At 49.8% G+C, this 18811-nt stretch overlaps 2 protein-coding genes and 1 long non-coding RNA gene across 3 annotated transcripts in view; all 3 read right to left on the reverse strand.

Annotated features, from left to right (window-relative positions):
• Positions 1-18811, reverse strand: part of LOC135404424 (class I histocompatibility antigen, F10 alpha chain-like) — a 538949-nt gene that overhangs the window by 18117 nt on the left and 502021 nt on the right. The window lies entirely within an intron of this gene.
• LOC135406496 (uncharacterized) lies at positions 12287-13654 on the reverse strand. The gene is made up of 3 exons (XR_010426294.1): positions 13468-13654; positions 13159-13259; positions 12287-12399 (listed from the first exon to the last, which is right to left on the reverse strand). It is a non-coding gene; the product is annotated as an uncharacterized LOC135406496 (long non-coding RNA).
• Positions 14781-17751, reverse strand: LOC135405984 (ubiquitin carboxyl-terminal hydrolase 42-like). The gene is made up of 6 exons (XM_064640496.1): positions 17565-17751; positions 16091-16291; positions 15597-15704; positions 15419-15521; positions 15225-15292; positions 14781-15064 (listed from the first exon to the last, which is right to left on the reverse strand). Exons 1-6 carry the CDS (start codon positions 17749-17751, stop codon positions 14781-14783), a joined length of 951 nt encoding a protein of 316 aa, XP_064496566.1.

Genomic DNA, 18811 nt, shown 5'->3' on the forward strand with positions numbered 1-18811 from the left:
AACAGCCCAAGGCAGGATGGCACTGACTGAACGCAGGACCTTGTTAACATGCGCTTCCATGATGCACATCATGCAGAAGCCTTGTTGGCGACCTGAGGAGGGAGGGAGAGAAGGTCCTCTGGTTAGCAAAATATCCCTAGTGGTGGAATACTCCTCTTCTTCCACTCCCACTCCAGTGCAATATGCCACTCCTCCCAGTGTTTCAACAAGCACGGGATGTTTTAGTGCATAGAAAATGTTCTTCAGAGGAATGCTAAACTGAGGTTTTAACTTGCAGGAATAGAGACCCAGAGCTAGAAAGATGTGCCTTCATGAAGAATAAGACAGCTGGATAGGACAGGTGGCTCCTGAGTGTACAAAGAACACAAGTTCTGGGGCTGACAAAGGGCTGCTTTTCTCCTAAATCAAATTTCAGGTTCTGGGAATCCTTGGGATTTGATGAACAGATTCACAGGGAGATGTCCCTAAGAGTACTCACAGGCCTGGCTGTGCTCCCGGGAGAGCAGATAGTTGGCCAGCGGCGGGGTGTATGTCAGGCATTGCAGGACAGCATTAAGGAAGCATGTGTTGCCCACATTGAGGAGTCCTGCTCCAGCACTCTGTCTTTGCTGCCAGACCATGCAAATCTTCTCTGGGGGAAAGAGGATCCTTTGTGGCGGAGTCATTCCCTCGGCAATGACTGCAGGGAAATTCCATTTGAAAAGAGATGAAATGAGGCACAAAGGCATATTTAAACAGTGAGGTCTCTACAGGAGCACTCAGGACCATCTGCTTCAACTGCCAACCCAACAACATCAGGGGAAGCTTAAACAGTGCCATTTAAATTTACTGTTTTGGAAAAATCCATTCCCCTGTTTACGTTGCTGAGAGTCCAACAAACCCACAATCTGGTTTCTGGGCCGCAGGCTACCTTCCTTTCTCAGTAGAGTTCTAGACTGGGTTATCAGTGAAGCCATCCCTTTTCCTGATTGTAACTTGTTGAAAACAAGGAAATACTGAGCACGGACGGTAACCCAAAGGATGGCAGACCTCTCTACGAGCAATGGCAGCTTTCAAAGTCTTGTACCTAGTGTCAGAGGAGCGACAAAAGGTGTTTTCCTGGGTCTAATTGTAAACACGGGGGTCAGTTTGACTGCTCTCAGGAAACATCCCAGAGATCACTCTAGGTTGGGAGCACATCATTCTGGGATATGACCCCCAGCCATGTCAGTTGTCTGTGGCAGTTCACAAAGTCCAAACCTGCTGGTGAAGCTATTACTCACAGGAGTCGTTCCCCGCTGTGGCCATTGCCTCTCTCAGGAAGAGAGTGCAATGCTTTAGATGACCAAGGATGTCTTTGTCTCCAGAAAGAGAACAGCACCAATCCCGTCACCTAGTTGCAAAGAAATTACTGTAGCTCACCGAAAGTATCAAAACTCTAAATAAACGCAGAACGGCATCCCCCACCAAGTCTTTCAGTGGTGCTCGTAACTGCTGCTGAGCTGCAGCTCACGCCCTTATGATCAGGCGCGGGGCACCAACTCACAGCGGGTTCAAAGGCCCTTTTGAAATGCTCCCATGTACGTTACCTTCTCTGAAGAGGCCCTGCTGCTCTCCTGACACTGCTTCAGCAACAGAGCCCTCTGGCTTTCCCACCTCCTAGGAGTGACCGTCTTTCAGCCACTACTTTAACTGCTGCCTTTGCTGCTCTCCTTTTTCTGCCTCCCTCCCTCCCACAGCAATCAAGGTGGGCTGAGCCCATCCCCTCAGACTGCAGTCACCTCCCTGCTTACCTATCCTAGGCTATGGAAAAAAACCCAAGAATCAGCAAACTGGAATTCTAGCCTAGGTCATACCTGGCCAGCCTCTAAAAGTTGTAACAGCTCAGCCTACAGCTAGGAAGGTATAAATCAGCCTATACTTTTATCCCATATACCCTGCTCTATGATCTGTGCCAAAAGTCAAAGCATTACCTTTGAAAGAGGAGGAAAGTTGAGGAGAAATGGTCAGTCAACAATAAACCATCCAAAAAAGGCAGGCACACAAGTAGCAAAGGAAGGAGCTGAGTTATCCCGAAGGCCAACTCTGTCCAACTGATTTTCGTTGGCGCGCTCCTCAGGATACCGGATGGGTGCCACATCTCTGCCCCTTTGTGACATGGGGTCACATGGAACCCCATGGAACCCCATGGAACCACATGGTTCTTGGGCACAGGAACCCACATGGCACGTCCGCCAGGTGGAAGCCACTGGACCTCCCCCCGTGCTGGTGGCAAAGGGCTCGTCATCCTCTGACAGAGCTCCCACACCTTCCCTGAGCCACACGGCCTGAGGAGTAAAAGCCTGCTCAGGGCTGTAACTGAGCCAGGTCACAGCTTTTCTGGCCCCCAAGACGCTGAGGGTTTCACTGCCACTTCTATCAGGGAGACTCTTAGCAAAGCACCTGGACTCTTATGGGTTCATTTCCAATTAATTTCATCTGCCCCCAGGGTACAACCATGGGCTGACCCTGAACTGGGACTGCCAAAGGAACCCTTCAGAGGCTGCGCTGGGAGGACCTTGGCTGGCTGCTGGCCCCCGCCCAGCTGCTGTCTTGTCCTCAAGCTCTGAAAGCGTTCCTGGATGGCTTTTTAGCAGCTTCACATTTACTCCTGCCGCTAGGGTTGGTTAGGTTTTGATCAGCCGCAGCTTTAGCCAGACTCCCACTCTGGATGGTGAGGGCACGCGCGTGTTAGGCGGAGCTATCCCCTGCACGTCCGGCGCCGAAATAAACAAATACCGGCTTAATAGCACCTGTGGCTGTTGAGTTTTACTACTGTTGCCTTTTCCTGGCATCAGTGGATAGAGACAGTTCTGTCCCTGCGGCACTTGGCCTATGTTGTTTTGGGCTTGTTGGAAATCATAAAACTTTTCTAATTTTTTTAGTGTTCCTAATTAACTTTTTGATTAGTTGTTTTTAACACACATCATAGGCGGTGCGTTCCGCCTTAAATCAACTTTAGCCAGCATGGAGTAAAAATTGTCATAAGCTCCTTTGGGAGAACACAGCCTGGGAAAAGTACTAAAACTGTAAGTTTTGTTGAAGTTAACCCTGTTATGCTTCAGTGGGGAAAGCCTGTCAGAGAAAGATGTCCTGTTGAAGGAGGAGATCTGGAACACGAGATTTATGGACTACAAGGACCTTCTGCAGAAACCAGCAGCTAAAGAAGAAGACTAACAAAGGCTCAGCACTTGTGTCAGGAAATCCCTAGGGGAGGGAAAATATACAAAAAAGATTAAAGATATGAAGTTATTACAGTAGAAAGTGAGAAATTAATAACCAATCCTACATAGAATACTAATTAATGAAAGGGAGTGAGTGATGTAATTTGGAAGCAATGAACATTAATTTCTTTGTTTGCCAAATCTGTATAAATAGGTGAAAAGCGATGTCTTGCTGTCAGTACGGAGGCAGGATTTTTGTCAGCCACATGCACCCGCAGGGCTGCAAATAAAAGTAATCCCTTGCTTTCTAACACTAAAAAGCCAATTTGTTAGAGGGTCCTATTTATCCCGACAGTTTCAGAGGTGTTTAGCAACAGGCAGTCCTCTGGACACCTGGTGTAACCTCTGCTCAGCAGGCAGATAGTGTTTCTCATGCGCCAAGGATGCAGCTGGTTGTTATTTAACAACACTTGACCTGGCTGGTTTGGCCCCTGCCTGGAATGGGGCATCAAGTTTTACTCAGTTCTTCTCAGGACAGGTGGTTTCACTCCTGCCCAGCTCAGCACAGTTCATATGGCTCCTGCTCCACTCCGAGGTGTTTCTTCTTTTAGACTTGGGGCATCCAGCTCGGGCATGACTTTGCTTGGATGGCTTTTTTCATCACGTCTCGCAGCAGCTGGTTTTATCCCTGTCATCCTTGGGGAGGCTCCTTGTATCCCTTACCCAGACAAAGGATCTGCATTTACTCCTGCATTACACCTCTCAGGTGACCTTTTTATGCCCCTGCCCTAACCTGATGTCCAGGTCCTGTATTACCGTCCCCCCAGCAGCACTTCAGGAGCTCTCTGATGAAGACAATCAACAATGGCACTCGTGAACAGTGCCTCTGCTCCTGCCTCCTGCTCATATGGGGGCATTTTAGGACATAAACAGCTGTGCTCTGTGACCAAGCTGGTCCTACATGAGTCCCCTTTGCCCTCATCGTCAGTCCCTGAAGGTCCAGTGCGCCAGGAAGACCCCTTCTCCCCCTCCCTATCAGCCTTCCCATTTCCAGGCCCCAGGCCGACTCCTTTGCTCCTCACAGGCCTTGCAGGTCACAGGCACCTGCCTTCCAGGCTGGGATGGCCTCACAGCAGCACAGGGCAGCACAGCAGCACACAGAGCCCCATCTTAATACCAAACAGACTCTTCTCCCCTGAAAGGGCCACTCCTGTTCTGTTAACGTGTTTCAAGTCTAGATTAAGATTGTTATATTGACATGACAAACCAAGGATTAGGATGTGCCCTGGCCTGCAGAGTGATCAGGTCCAGGTGATCAGGCATCCTAAGCTGAGCTGTGCTGTACAATTCGGTGCTAAAGGGCTTACAAAATCTTGCTATGCTGGTGCTGCTTATAGAAATCTTGTGCTACTCAAATCATGGTATTCTGGGCTATAGTGATCATACCATGATGTTAAAAAAAATGAAGCTTTAATTGTAACTATGTGTCATGGTTTGAGATAGCCCCCAAAAATCCAATTCCCTAGCTCCATCCCCCTCCCACATCTCAACCTAATGTGAGATGGGCTTTTCCAGACAAAACACACCAGACTCAAAGTGGGGGAAAGGGAATATATTACAATGACTGTACAAATAAATATAACATCACATTATACACATGATCACAACTATCTCTACCATGACATATAGTATTTACAATGGACCAGATCTCTTCTCCCCTCCAAATAAAAGTCCAGGCAGGAATGAAGGACAGATCCCTTCCAGTCCTTAAGCAGCAGCATCTTCTGAGGCAGCAGTCTGTCTGTCTTCTCCACATGCAGCAGCTGATAGCTGGCTTTCTGCCAGCACTCACATGGGAGGTATCCAAACTCTCCCTCGACCCCCTTGACACAGGCAAAGGGGTCTTCCGTGGGCTTCGTAACCCCAGACAAGGTCGTATCACCACGTCATATCACGAGACACAGGGGGGTCTTCGTGACGGTCTGGTATCTCTTGCAGGGCCTCTGTGCCCTGTCTCTCAGGCTGCCACCGTGGCAGCAGTGCAAGGGGGGAGCCAAGGTCAACTCCCCCTGCATTCCATCTGGCCGTCCCAGTCCAGCTCCGGGAGGTCTTTTGAGCTTCTCAGCTCCTCTCTCTCTAGTGCTGCATGTCTAAAACTTTTCTCCTTAATAGGAGTCTATGTCCCTCTTCTCCAAGAGGGTCTCCAAGGGAGTTTTGGGGAATCTGGTACAGTCTTACCCCAAACTCTGTGTCTCAGCTGCTGGCTCTCTTTCTCCTCCCTTTCCAGGAGTCTTCTCTGCGGTGCTGCATGTTGTTTCTGCTGCTCCTCTGGTTCAGGTCCTTATCTCTGGCTCTCTGCCACCGTTTCTCTGGTCAGTGTCGGCTGCTGCTCTGCGTCCATGGAGAAAACATCTCCCGGCATAACTACAGGCACCTAGCCCAGCTTTATGCTGTTCCAGGTCCCTGTAGCCCCCCAGCCAAGGGCTGGGAGGCCCCAGAGGGCCCAAGGGGCTTAGAGCCCCTTCCTCGTGGCTCTACAACATGGCCACCTCTCCTACAACAACCCAAACTACAACTCATCTCTTCCGGTCTGGTTGTGATATGTTTACATTTTTGCAGGAGCGCCCATTGGGCAGAACCTCAAAATTTCCAAGGGTTTCCACCCCTTGGGGTCTACCACTTTTCTTTAGCCTCTGGGGGAAAACAAAGTCCAAACCACTACACTATGACTCAGTGCCGTCATCATTCTGCCAAGGATATCCTGATGAACCCGTCTGTCACCGCAGTGTCAGGTGATAGCCCTGACCAAAAGGGGACAGGGGGAGGTGCAGAACAACTGTCCATAAGTGTCCCTTGGCTCAGGGGATATGCAGGGCAGCAGGGATGCGTGCTGGTCCCCTTTCCTCCTTTCCCCTTCCAGGTGACACTGGCCAAGGCCCCAGCACCTGCTGCCACGAGCTGTACACAGCTCCCCTGATGTTCAAGGTCTGACAAGCTTAATAAAACAGCTCCCACCAGAGGTTTGGTCTGATCCCCCTGATCTGAGGGGAAACCGTGTCTATGGGGGAGGAAGGCATGCTTTCTGCACCTCCTTTTTGTACCTCATCAAAACCACTTCAAGATTTGGACAAAAATCAAAGGATAAGCGACCAAGAAGGCTCCTGATAGCCTTAAACAAAGCAGATGTTGGATCCTGATTGCTCCCTTTGGGCTAGAATAGTCCCATTCCCTGTCAGAAAACTGCCTGAAGCCAGACGCAGTCCCATGGAGAGCTCAGCCCTGCACTTGGCCACTGGAGCTGTTCTACAGCTCACGCCGCCTGACAGGGTGGCAACAGAGCCCCTCTGCTCCCTGTAGCTCAAAGCTAGTGGGCTCTGGGCACAAAGGGGTGAGGCCAGGAATGGGCGGGGGAATCCAGAGCAAGGGGCTACGGGGATCGTGTCGCTACTCTGAAGGGGACCTTCCATGGGCAGTCAACGGTATTTATTTCGGAGCGGGCCGTAGGGGTGCGAGGGGAGAGCTCTCGACTGTGCAGTTCCTCACGTGTCTGACAGGGCGTCTTGGGAGGCACTGCAGTTCCCCCAGCTGCTCCAGATGCATAGCACTGAGATTTCCTTCTTTCCTTCCCGTCTTCCCTCCCCAGGGTCTCCTGTGGTGTTCTTCTGGCATTGGGTGTAGCAGGAGCCACCCCCAGGGCTCTGCATGGGGCAGGCTGGGTTGTGGCAGTCTAAAAATGTGTAATTAATAAGGAAATTGTAGATTTTGCATATAAGTTGTTGTATTGTATTGTACTGTGCGTATGTTCTGTCCTTTCATTGGTTGATACTTGACGCAGTACCGTATAGGGTTATGTTCAGCCCCTATCTCCTATGATTGGTTGTAATTTGCATGCTCCGCCTAAACCCCATCTTCTGTTCCAGTGCCTTCCTTACCCACGTTATTTCAGGCTGGAGCCATTTTGCGCAGTGCTTTTTGTGCCCTTTTGTTCCTCCCTTTAAGCAGTTCAGTTGCCCCGCTACTTTTATAACAAAATCGCCTTACCAGCTGCACCCAGAAGAGTTGGGGAGGTCTTTATTCAAGCGCTGACCTCCGCACTGGGTGGTACCTGCTACTCCTCAGGTGATTGGACAGAGCCATTCGTCGGTGTGAGTTTGGCATTCCCCACCCAAACTGCTACAGGAGTGCCAAGCTATTCTGAGGAATGGGGAGTTGTTACGAAGACTTGACTGGAGCCCTGCTTAGAGGGGCTGGGAGAGGTCCAGCAGCATGGAGTGAGCCTGGCCAGTGCAGAGGGGCCCCGAGCAGGAGATGAAATCTCTTGCAGAGAGGCGCCACTTGCCACAACAGCAAACGGGGAAATCTTCCTCTCCCTTCAGGTCAGAGGTAGAAGTGGATGTGATCAGTGGTGTTCAATCCCCCTGCAATGTGGAGGTGGAGATCCAAACAACCTATAAACAGACTGGCTCGAGCAAGGAAAGGCTGGGATGCTGCGACAATTATTGTGGCATGGTACTAAGGCAGGCCTGGTAAATCCAGATCAGATGCTCTGGCACCTCTGTTAGGAGGCAAAGTCATCCCAAGGGCTGGAGGCTTCTGCCCAGATGATGTCAGGAGGGGCTGCACTCACTGGTGTCTCTGAAGGTGTGAGTCTCTCTGGGATTCTCCTGGTTCTTGTGCCATTTCCCAAACAACATGGGCAGGAGGAGGGCTTTGCTGTCGCTTGTGGGACAAACCTGCCTCTGGCTTTAGAGTGTTTTGAGAAAGTCCAGGTCAGACCTGCTTCATTTTCTAATGAGGGAAGTTGTCTTCCTCCATAGGCTGAAAAGGCCAGGAGCAAGTTACCATGTGTGTACATTCACATACTTTCCTTTTGCTGTGCATAGGGGCTTTGGTCCCGTGGAAATGCATGGGGCAGAGGACAGGGGACCTTGGGATCAGGTGGCAATCTTGGCTACTGGAATGTTTCAGGATTCTTGTCTGCAAGCTGCAGTTGAGTGCGTCGTATCACTACTGAACCAGAGATGCTCCCCTGCCGCTCCCATCAAGTGGACTTGCTTTTGGGGGTCTTGTATTTCTTTCTTATTGTCTTTCACGAATCCAGGGAAGAATGTGTGCGATTTTCTGGTTCTTCCCCTCACCTAATCCCCTAGCTGCTTTTTGGAAGGCCTCTTGCAGAAGCTGATACTGAAGCAGTGCTTTCAGGGTTACCCAGGGACTCTGAGAAACTGGAGGGGGAGAGATCACAGATTCAGTGCTGCTTGTGGTCAGGGACTAACGGAATGGCAAGCAGCTGGCTCACTGGAGAGAGATATCCCATTTCTAGCTAAATGAAGCTAAATCTCTTATCCACAAACTTCTGATTCAAGTCCAGGCAGTTCTGTCTAGACTGGCCAATGGGGCTGATGATGCCTGAGACCAAATCTTCCTTCCTGGGGCATTTCAAAAGAGCCAGCCATACTGAAATCAGGAGCTTTTCTACATGTGCTTGATGAGCTCAGCTGCCTCAACATCTGTAAGTTTCCTTTTTTCAGACCCCATTGACGATGTGCATGGTGACCTCCTGGGATCCCATGGCAAAATGAACCTTCTTTGCCCCTGCAAGTGTAGCATCTTCCCCTTGCACTCCCTTCCTGGAGCAGTAGGTGCTGGCACAGCAGCCCTTCATCTCCAAGGAGTCCCCAGGGTTGTGAGGGGGGATGAAGCTAGGTGGACAGCAGATCGCAGTCAGAGGCCATGGAACAGGTTGGACATGAGCTTGGGGAGACCAAGTGAAGTTCATCCCATATTAAAAGCCTCTATGGCCCATGAGGAGACAGCGAATCTCCCTCTGGAGAGCCTAGGTCAGGAATATACCCGCATCCATCATCGTAACGTCTCTGCATCTTGTTTGCAGACAAACCTCCTGTTAAAACTGCCAGAGCTTCCAAGCTGACTGCAGGCAGCAGTTGTAGAGCCCACGGCACCAGCTCCTAGGTCAGCAAGGAGTGCCTTTCAGATGCTGTCTCTCTCCCTTGTAGATCTCTTTGTGCTGCCCCAGTCTTTCTGATCTGCCTCATCCTTGACTTCTCCACCCTGCTCCCTGCCATTGCTTGAGAAGGAGTTATCTGCAATGCCTTTGGGCACCGGGAGCCCAAAGACTGAAGCTTTCCAGCAAGAGCCCCAGGCCTGTACAGCAGCTGTAAATTTCCCTTGTAAGAGCACTCTCATCTTTCAGCCCAGTGTTTATTTAGCCCCATTGTCTCTGTTGTACAATGTGGCTGCTTCAGAGAGCCCCTGTGGTCCTTCCACCTCTCTCTGCCTGGCCTGGCTGTCCTCAGGGCATCTTGCCAAGCTCTCATGTGGTGCTGCTGACCCCTGGGCTGGTGTCATATATCTTTTCTAGAAGATGATTTTTTTCAGCAAACGCCCTGTGGAGGACAGCAAAGCTGCAGAGATGAGCCCACATGTCAGGAGAGAGCCTGGCTGTCCCAAGAGCTGGTGCTGATGGGGGCCAAAACTGCCCCTGGTCTCACCCCATCCCAGTCAGCAGTGGGCTATCAGGATTGAACTGTGAAGTTTGTTAACTCCTCGGCAGCATCCCTGTGGGGTGGGGAAGACAGGGCAGGGGAGCGGCTGGATGGTGAGAGAAGGGCTTCCAGGTGTTCTGGATGAGATGTAGCAAAGCCATGGGGGCCATGTGCTGCTGCAGCCCAGCCTTCCTGGGTGCACTTCAGGAAAAGTGTTCTAAGAAAGCCCTTCCCTCAAAGCAATGGCCTTGGGTTTTCTGGCTGCTTTTCCCAGAGGAAGCAGCATGTCAGCAAAGGAATCAAAGCTCAGGGGATTTCCAGTGAGAAGGACACTGGGAGGAGTTGGGTATGTATTCTTCCATCCCATAAAATGAGAAAAAATGGGCCGGAGTGAGAGGTGAGGGATTTCCAAAGTCTGCTCATCTCTGATGTCTCCCCTCCCTGGCATGGGGGGATCCAGTGCCTCCGGTGCAGACCCGAAAGCTGTGCTGCACATCCTGAAGGTGATTGTCCTGCTTCTGGTCAGGACAGTGTTAATTTGGGCAGTATCCAGGAGGGGGCACAGCCAGGACATAGAGGTTATTCCTCATTTTGTCAAGGATGGGGGAAGGGGTCTCTTCCAGGTTGTGTGCGTGGTGGCAAAGTTGGGCACCAACTGGTGAGCAATCACGTGTGAGTCATTTGCCTCCCTTGTACACTCTGTTATTTGGATTGTTTCTGTTACTGTTCTGTTGCTGCACTGTTTTCTTATTTCATTGCCGTTTCCAGTAAGTTGTTCTTATCTCAGCCTGCGATCTTTACCTTTTGTGCCTCCAATTGTCCCGTCCAGCCTGCCTCAGGATGGAGGGGGAGTGGGAAGGAAAGGAGGAGTGGGAAGTGAGCGAGTGGCGCACGATTTGCATGGTTTCAGTGAGAACACTAAATTATGGAACACCCGTCTTAAACACATCATCGTGGCTGGGCTTCTCGAACGAAGATTTCAGAAGGCTCTATCCACATTTGTTACAAGCACGCTGGTGGCTTAGGAGGCCAATGCGAGATAGACATATCCGATTGCAAAAGGCACAGCAGAAAGACTCCCTAGGTGGTATATTCTGCAAGACATGATTCTTTCTGCCTTGTCTTTTCTCCTCGAGAGGGATTCTGCGTGCGTTCTCAAAGGAAACAGCAGCGTTAGAGATGGTGTGTCTCCAGGCCTCCCGATTTGAGGCCAGAGTAGACCAGTTCTGTTGATTGATATGGCCGAGGCTGAGATGTTTGTAGCTATAATTGTCTACAACGTGGAAGAAATAATTCTGATTACAGTATTTTAGTATTTCTTATTTTATTATTTTAATAATATTTCTTATAACATTACTATCTATTGCTGAATATATATAACATGTAATAATGTATTATAAAGTATTACTTCTCTCTATATTTCTATAGTATATTTCTATCTATATATTTCTATATTTCTATATATACTTCTCTCTATATATATTCTATATTTCCATATATATGTCTATATTTCTAATAATATTTCTATATTATTATAACTCTCATCTACTTAGCTAAATCATTCCCTCAGGTCTGAGAAGGCGTGTCGAAAACAAGGATGCCTTGGCTAATAAACACAGTGCTAGTCTTCCGTTCTGCTTGAGCCAGGGCCATAATCCAACGCCATCATTGCCAGAGTGCCCTGAATGCTTGTCTGACGTGAATCTCTGGGGCGTGGAAACCCTCCTCTTCTTCTCTGAAGGGCGGTAGTCTGTGTGCTGCCCAAGCTGGCTGTGGCAATCACAGCCCCGCCATGTTGATCTTCTCTGCTCTCTCTGCCTCTGTCGGGTTTGCTCCCGAGCAGCCCGGAGCATGAGAGCCTGCTTGGAGCTGGCTTTGGAGGGCCCTGGAACTGCAGTATTCACTAAGACTTGGTCACAACGTGGAGGACTTGTTCTCTCCCTCTTTCTCTTCCGCAGTGAGCGGTCACAGTCTGTGTACTGCACAAACCGGCTGCCAAGGTTGTAAGTTCCCCGCACAGATCTGCTTGGCTCCCTCTGCCTCAGCAAGGTTTGCTCCTGAGCAGCCCTGGGAGCGGGAGCCCACCGGCAGATCCTCTTGGAAGGCCTTGCAGCTGTGCTATCCCTAGGACCACGGTCACGACTTGGAGGACCAGTTCTTCTCTCTGAAGCGTCCTCATAGTCTGTGGGGTCCCCAGAGCAGCTGCGGAGATCCCTGCCCCACAGAGGGAATCTGCTCCGGGACCGCTCCCTGCCAGTGTCCTTCATGCCCTGCCAAGAGAGCTGTGGAGAGTTCCTGCCCTTTTCTCCTGAAAGGATCAGAGCAGTGGGGAACCCCTACAAGTTCTGGGACAGGACAGTTTGGGGCCTCCAAAAGGCTCTTTTGGAGGGCTACTAAGACCAAAAGGCCAGAGGCGCACAAAAGGGATGGATCCAGGTGGGATGCTTTGAGAGGGAGCAGCGTTGTGGCTGTGAAGAAAGGTGCGGTGTGTGAGGGGCAAAAGAGAAATGCTGAGATCCCAGAAAGAAATCCACTCTTCCTCTGATGCCCTGACCCATGACCCCAAAGTTACCTTAGTCCTACCAGTCAGAGCCTGTGGTCCAACAGAGCCCGCCTGCTTGCTGCTGGCCACACACTGACTGAGGAAGGAAGGGGCATGTGATGGTGCCAGTGAGGAAGAAGGCCTTTCTCCAATTCTCAGATCAGAGCATCTGGAGAAAAACAAAAGAGTGATCTCAGTTTAGAGCTGTTGTTGCAGCCTCCTCTGGGGTTCAGTCATTTTCTCAGAGAGGCTTCTATGACAGAGAGAAGACTTAACCAAGGACACTAATGGGAAACTCAGCTAGGGTCTTCCCACCAAGTTTGCCTCTGTCCCAACAAAAACCTCATCTCTATACCTCCCACAGCCTCCATTTCATAAATTCACAGACTTGTTTGGGTTGCAAGGGACCTTTAACTTTATCTTGTTCCACCCCGCTGTGGTGGGCAGGAACACCCTCCACTATTCCAAGGTTTCTCCAAGCCCTGTCCAACCTGGCCTTGAACACTTCCAGGGATGGGGCCCCCACAGATGCTGTGGCAACCTGTGCCAGTGTCTCAGCACCCTTACAGCAAAGAATTCCTTCCCAATATCTAAGGTAAACCTGCCCTCTGTTAGCTGAAAACTGATAGCCTTCATCCTGTCACTACATTCCCTGACAAATGGTGCCTCCCCATCTTTCCTGGACGTCCTCTTTAAGTCCTCTTATCTACAAGAGTCAACATCAGAGACCAGGCAAGTAGCAGATTCCATCCGGGCCGCAGCCTGAAGCCCAGTAAAGGACAGACACGGAGTAGTTCAGATTTGACAGCACTGAATGATGCAGGTAGTAATTTCATTTGATGAGAAAAACCCTCAGGAAGGTGAGAAGCACAACTGCATATGAGAAAAAGGAAATGTATTCTGAACATATTTGAATCCTGGTTATTACCTGGCATAGAACAGCAGGTAGGCTTGCTGCCTGAGAACTGTGTCAATGGAACACAGCTGCACAGATTCATCGTCCATCCGGTACCACAATCCATTGCTGGCCTGTAAAAAAAAGGCAAGGATCTCTCCATGGTTTCTCTCCAAAAACACAGGTAGGAAACTGCCAAACCGAGAGCATGTCAAAACAAATGCAGTCCAGCCACTAAGGAGGCCTTCTGCCCCAAAACTTTGGCTGTCAGTAACACTGACAGGAAAGTTTATCTTCCCCAGCACACATTTTTCCCCATTGGGAAGGAAGTTGCTCTTTTACCTTTGTGTAGCAGAAATAGTGTCCTCCATGACAGCTGACACCACTGTGCACCAGGACAGCATATAAGGAGTAGAGGAGTGCTTCTCCATCTGCCTGAGACATGTATGGGCGAAGATCCAAGTACTCCGGATACTCTACAACCTATGGAGAGACCAAGAGGGCTCAGAAATGACCCTGGTCTGTGACATGAAATAGCCTACCAAGGGCAGGGGCCAGTCCAGGGGTATCAATCCATCTCTGGGGCTCATGAGCACTTGGTTTTCCATAAAGCAACATAACATCGTTTGGGTGGCAGGAAACCCTTCTCAGTCAAAGCAGCCCTATCAGAGCACAGTGCTTGCCTGTCTTCCCACAGGAACTTTCCACTCCCCAGAAGGGACCCCAAAAAACCCAACACAAGCAGCTTGTGACAAGCATACTGCTTTAGGAAATCTGCTTCTTGAAGAGAAAGCTGCACACCAATAGTGTACACACCTTGCTGATCTTGCCACCAGTGAAGCAGTCAAACCTCTTCAGACACACAGTGAGAACCTTGGGTGCACAGTGGACAGTGAACCTCTTAGTGGCGGCAACATTCTTCTCACACCTTGGAACCAAGCACAGAGCACAGCGCTGAAATGCACCCTATCTTCCACCAAGGCAGTCAGACAACCTTTCTTGTCTCCTGCATCCTTATGCTATTTTAAGGCAATTCGGTGCCATATTTAAAACAAACAAACAAACAAACAAACAAACAAAGAAAAAACTCCAACCCCCCTCCCCCAAAAAACCAGACAAACAAAACTGAGTCTCATCAGTGTGCAGTAAACTTCCACGAGAAGATGACTTCTGCTCAATGACTTGTAGCCCCCTCGCACAGAGTCTAGTGTTAATATGTTGTTAGTAATCATCTTACTTGCTACATTTAAAGCAGTTTTCCCCATCCAGGTGCTCCGGTGTTACAAAGTCCTCCAGAGCTGCAGTGAGGGATGAGGCTGCCTGGAGAATTGAGAAATCGGTGCACTGAGCTACAGCAAATGCCCTGGCCCAAACATTTTCCAGGAGCTGACAAGAAAACCCCTGTAGCTGATGCTGAGGAGACCCGCCATGAATCTGCAAGCTGTATCCAGAAGGAGCCAGAAAGAGAGTGTGGTGCTGAACATTTCCCCTGTCCCAGAGGTTCTCAGGGGCAATCAAGAGCTCCCTCTCTGTATCACCTGCCATTGAGCTACTGATGTTATGTAGGGTCATCAGTAGTGAAAACAATCCAACCCATCAGCCTGGAAGCCAGACAGGTGTTGAAGGAGGGCAAAGGAAAGAAGGATGAGGCTATGTCAAGGGTGCAGAGCGCATAATGGCTGCTTGTCCAGCTTCAAGCCAGCACCTACAGAGAGACCAGTGCCATGGCCTCTGCAGGAGGACAACATCCGTTCCCCTTCCCATCCACGACCAAGACCTCTTGTGTTCACAGTATATGCTTTCAGGACAAATGTGTTGACTCTGAAAAGCCTTGCCATGTCTTGAAGCACAACTGCAAAACCTCTTACTTTGATATCCAAGGGGACATCCAGGAAGGCCTCATAGGAATCAGAAATGGCTTTGCAGCTGAAGCAGATGACTGGAAGGAAAAATCAAAATGCCGAGCAATGGTGAGCTGAACGATGGTACTGCTTTGTGCTCATTGTACCTGTCCTGCTAGTCCCAGGGCCAGCTGTTGGGCACAGGCAGACAGAAGGGCACAGGCAGTGCCAAGGAGAGCAGCTGTTGTAGAAACATACCTCTGGATCTCAGAAAGCCTCCAAATATTTGATGGACAATGGTAGTAGATTGAGATGATATGTCCAAGCTGGAAACAAGTCGTAAGACAGAGCATTACTTCCTCCAAGCCCCGGCTGTAGGTTTTCCTTGATGAGGCCACATCAAGGAGTCCAAAGGGCTCAGAACTTTGTAAAGGTAACTTGCTTGTGCTTACTCGTTGCTTGCACTCAGACAAGCTCTCTGCATGGCATTGACAGTACAGCATAAGAAGTCATGGGCATCTTCCTCCCTGCCAAGCTGAAAATGTTCTCCTATGACTAAGAAACAGGAAGTTAGTAGTTGTCTCCTACAGGAAGGGAAGAAAACCTGTCAAAGAACCTGAAATCACATACATCTGAAAGCCCTGAGAACAGCCCAAGGCAGGATGGCACTGACTGAACGCAGGACCTTGTTTACATGCGCTTCCATGATGCACATCATGCAGAAGCCTTGTTGGCGACCTGAGGAGGGAGGGAGAGAAGGTCCTCTGGTTAGCAAAATATCCCTAGTGGTGGAATACTCCTCTTCTTCCACTCCCACTCCAGTGCAATATGCCACTCCTCCCAGTGTTTCAACAAGCACGGGACGTTTTAGTGCATAGAAAATGTTCTTCAGAGGAATGCTAAACTGAGGTTTTAACTTGCAGGAATAGAGACCCAGAGCTAGAAAGATGTGCCTTCATGAAGAATAAGACAGCTGGACAGGACAGGTGGCTCCTGAGTGTACAAAGAACACAAGTTCTGGGGCTGACAAAGGGCTGCTTTTCTCCTAAATCAAATTTCAGGTTCTGGGAATCCTTGGGATTTGATGAACAGATTCACAGGGAGATGTCCCTAAGAGTACTCACAGGCCTGGCTGTGCTCCCAGGAGAGCAGATAGTTGGCCAGCGGCGGGGTGTATGTCAGGCATTGCAGGACAGCATTAAGGAAGCATGTGTTGCCCACATTGAGAAGTCCTGCTCCAGCACTCTGTCTTTGCTGCCAGACCATGCAAATCTTCTCTGGGGGAAAGAGGATCCTTTGTGGCGGAGTCATTCCCTCGGCAATGACTGCAGGGAAATTCCATTTGGAAAGAGATGAAATGAGGCACAAAGGCATATTTAAACAGTGAGGTCTCTACAGGAGCACTCAGGACCATCTGCTTCAACTGCCAACCCAACAACATCAGGGGAAGCTTAAACAGTGCCATTTAAATTTACTGTTTTGGAAAAATCCATTCCCCTGTTTACGTTGCTGAGAGTCCAACAAACCCACAATCTGGTTTCTGGGCCGCAGGCTACCTTCCTTTCTCAGTAGAGTTCTAGACTGGGTTATCAGTGAAGCCATCCCTTTTCCTGATTGTCACTTGTTGAAAACAAGTAAATACTGAGCACGGAAGGTAACCCAAAGGATGGCAGACCTCTCTACGAGCAATGGCAGCTTTCCAAGTCTTGTACCTAGTGTCAGAGGAGCGACAAAAGGTGTTTTCCTGGGTCTAATTGTAAACACGGGGGTCAGTTTGACTGCTCTCAGGAAACATCCCAGAGATCACTCTAGGTTGTGAGCACATCATTCTGGGATTTGACCACCAGCCATGTCAGTTGCCTGTGGCAGTTCACAAAGTCCAAACCTGCTGGTGAAGCTATTACTCACAGGAGTCGTTCCCTGCTGTGGCCATTGCCTCTCTCAGGAAGAGAGTGCAATGCTTTAGATGACCAAGGATGTCTTTCTCTCCAGAAAGAGAACAGCACCAATCCCGTCACCTAGTTGCAAAGAAATTACTGTAGCTCACCGAAAGTATCAAAACTCTAAATAAACGCAGAACGGCATCCCCCACCAAGTCTTTCAGTGGTGCTCGTAACTGCTGCTGAGCTGCAGCTCACGCCCTTATGATCAGGCGCGGGGCACCAACTCACAGCGGGTTCAAAGACCCTTTTGAAATGCTCCAATGGACGTTACCTTCTCTGAAGAGGCCCTGCTGCTCTCCTGACACTGCTTCAGCAACAGAGCCCTCTGGCTTTCCCACCTCCTAGGAGTGACCGTCTTTCAGCCACTACTTTAACTGCTGCCTTTGCTGCTCTCCTTTTTCTGCCTCCCTCCCTCCCACAGCAATCAAGGTGGGCTGAACCCATCCCCTCAGACTACAGTCACCTCCCTGCTTACCTATCCTAGGCTATGGAAAAAAAACCAAGAATCAGCAAACTGGAATTCTAGCCTAGGTCATACCTGGCCAGCCTATAAAAGTTGTAACAGCTCAGCCTACAGCTAGGAAGGTATAAATCAGCCTATACTTTTATCCCATATACCCTGCTCTATGATCTGGGCCAAAAGTCAAAGCATTACCTTTGAAAGAGGAGGAAAGTTGAGGAGAAATGGTCAGTAAACAATAAACCATCCAAAAAAAGGCAGGCACACAAGTAGCAAAGGAAGGAGCTGAGTTATCCCGAAGGCCAACTCTGTCCAACTGATTTTCGTTGGCGCGCTCCTCAGGATACCGGATGGGTGCCACATCTCTGCCCCTTTGTGACATGGGGTCACATGGAACCCCATGGAACCCCATGGAACCACATGGTTCTTGGGCACAGGAACCCACATGGCACGTCCGCCAGGTGGAAGCCACTGGACCTCCCCCCGTGCTGGTGGCAAAGGGCTCGTCATCCTCTGACAGAGCTCCCACACCTTCCCTGAGCCACACGGCCTGAGGAGTAAAAGCCTGCTCAGGGCTGTAACTGAGCCAGGTCACAGCTTTTCTGGCCCCCAAGACGCTGAGGGTTTCACTGCCACTTCTATCAGGGAGACTCTTAGCAAAGCACCTGGACTCTTATGGGTTCATTTCCAATTAATTTCATCTGCCCCCAGGGTACAACCATGGGCTGACCCTGAACTGGGACTGCCAAAGGAACCCTTCAGAGGCTGCGCTGGGAGGACCTTGGCTGGCTGCTGGCCCCCGCCCAGCTGCTGTCTTGTCCTCAAGCTCTGAAAACGTTCCGGGATGGCTTTTTAGCAGCTTCACATTTACTCCTGCCGCTAGGGTTGGTTAGGTTTTGATCAGCCGCAGCTTTAGCCAGACTCCCACTCTGGATGGTGAGGGCACGCGCGTGTTAGGCGGAGCTATCCCCTGCACGTCCGGCGCCGAAATAAACAAATACCGGCTTAATAGCACCTGTGGCTGTTGAGTTTTACTACTGTTGCCTTTTCCTGGCATCAATGGATAGAGACAGTTCTGTCCCTGCTGCACTTGGCCTATGTTGTTTTGGGCTTGTTGGAAATCATAAAACTTTTCTAATTTTTTTAGTGTTCCTAATTAACTTTTTGATTAGTTGTTTTTAACACACATCATAGGCGGTGCGTTCAGCCTTAAATCAACTTTAGCCAGCATGGAGTAAAAATTGTCATAAGCTCCTTTGGGAGAACACAGCCTGGGAAAAGTACTAAAACTGTAAGTTTTGTTGAAGTTAACCCTGTTATGCTTCAGTGGAGAAAGCCTGTCAGAGAAAGATGTCCTGTTGAAGGAGGAGATCTGGAACACAAGATTTATGGACTACAAGGACCTTCTGCAGAAACCAGCAGCTAAAGAAGAAGACTAACAA

The sequence above is a fragment of the Pseudopipra pipra genome, chromosome W, assembly GCF_036250125.1.
Source record: "Pseudopipra pipra isolate bDixPip1 chromosome W, bDixPip1.hap1, whole genome shotgun sequence".
Taxonomy (NCBI): domain Eukaryota; kingdom Metazoa; phylum Chordata; class Aves; order Passeriformes; family Pipridae; genus Pseudopipra; species Pseudopipra pipra.

Excerpts from the sequence above, each read along its gene's own strand:
- LOC135405984 (XM_064640496.1), bottom strand. The coding sequence starts at position 17,751 with ATGTCACAAAGGGGCAGAGATGTGGCACCCATCCGGTATCCTGAGGAG. Across the intron at positions 15,705-16,090 it reads CTGGGAGCACAGCCAGGCCT|GTCGCCAACAAGGCTTCTGC; the intron begins GTGAGTACTCTT and ends CTCCCTCCTCAG. Across the intron at positions 15,522-15,596 it reads TGTTCTCAGGGCTTTCAGAT|TCATAGGAGAACATTTTCAG; the intron begins GTATGTGATTTC and ends CCTGTTTCTTAG.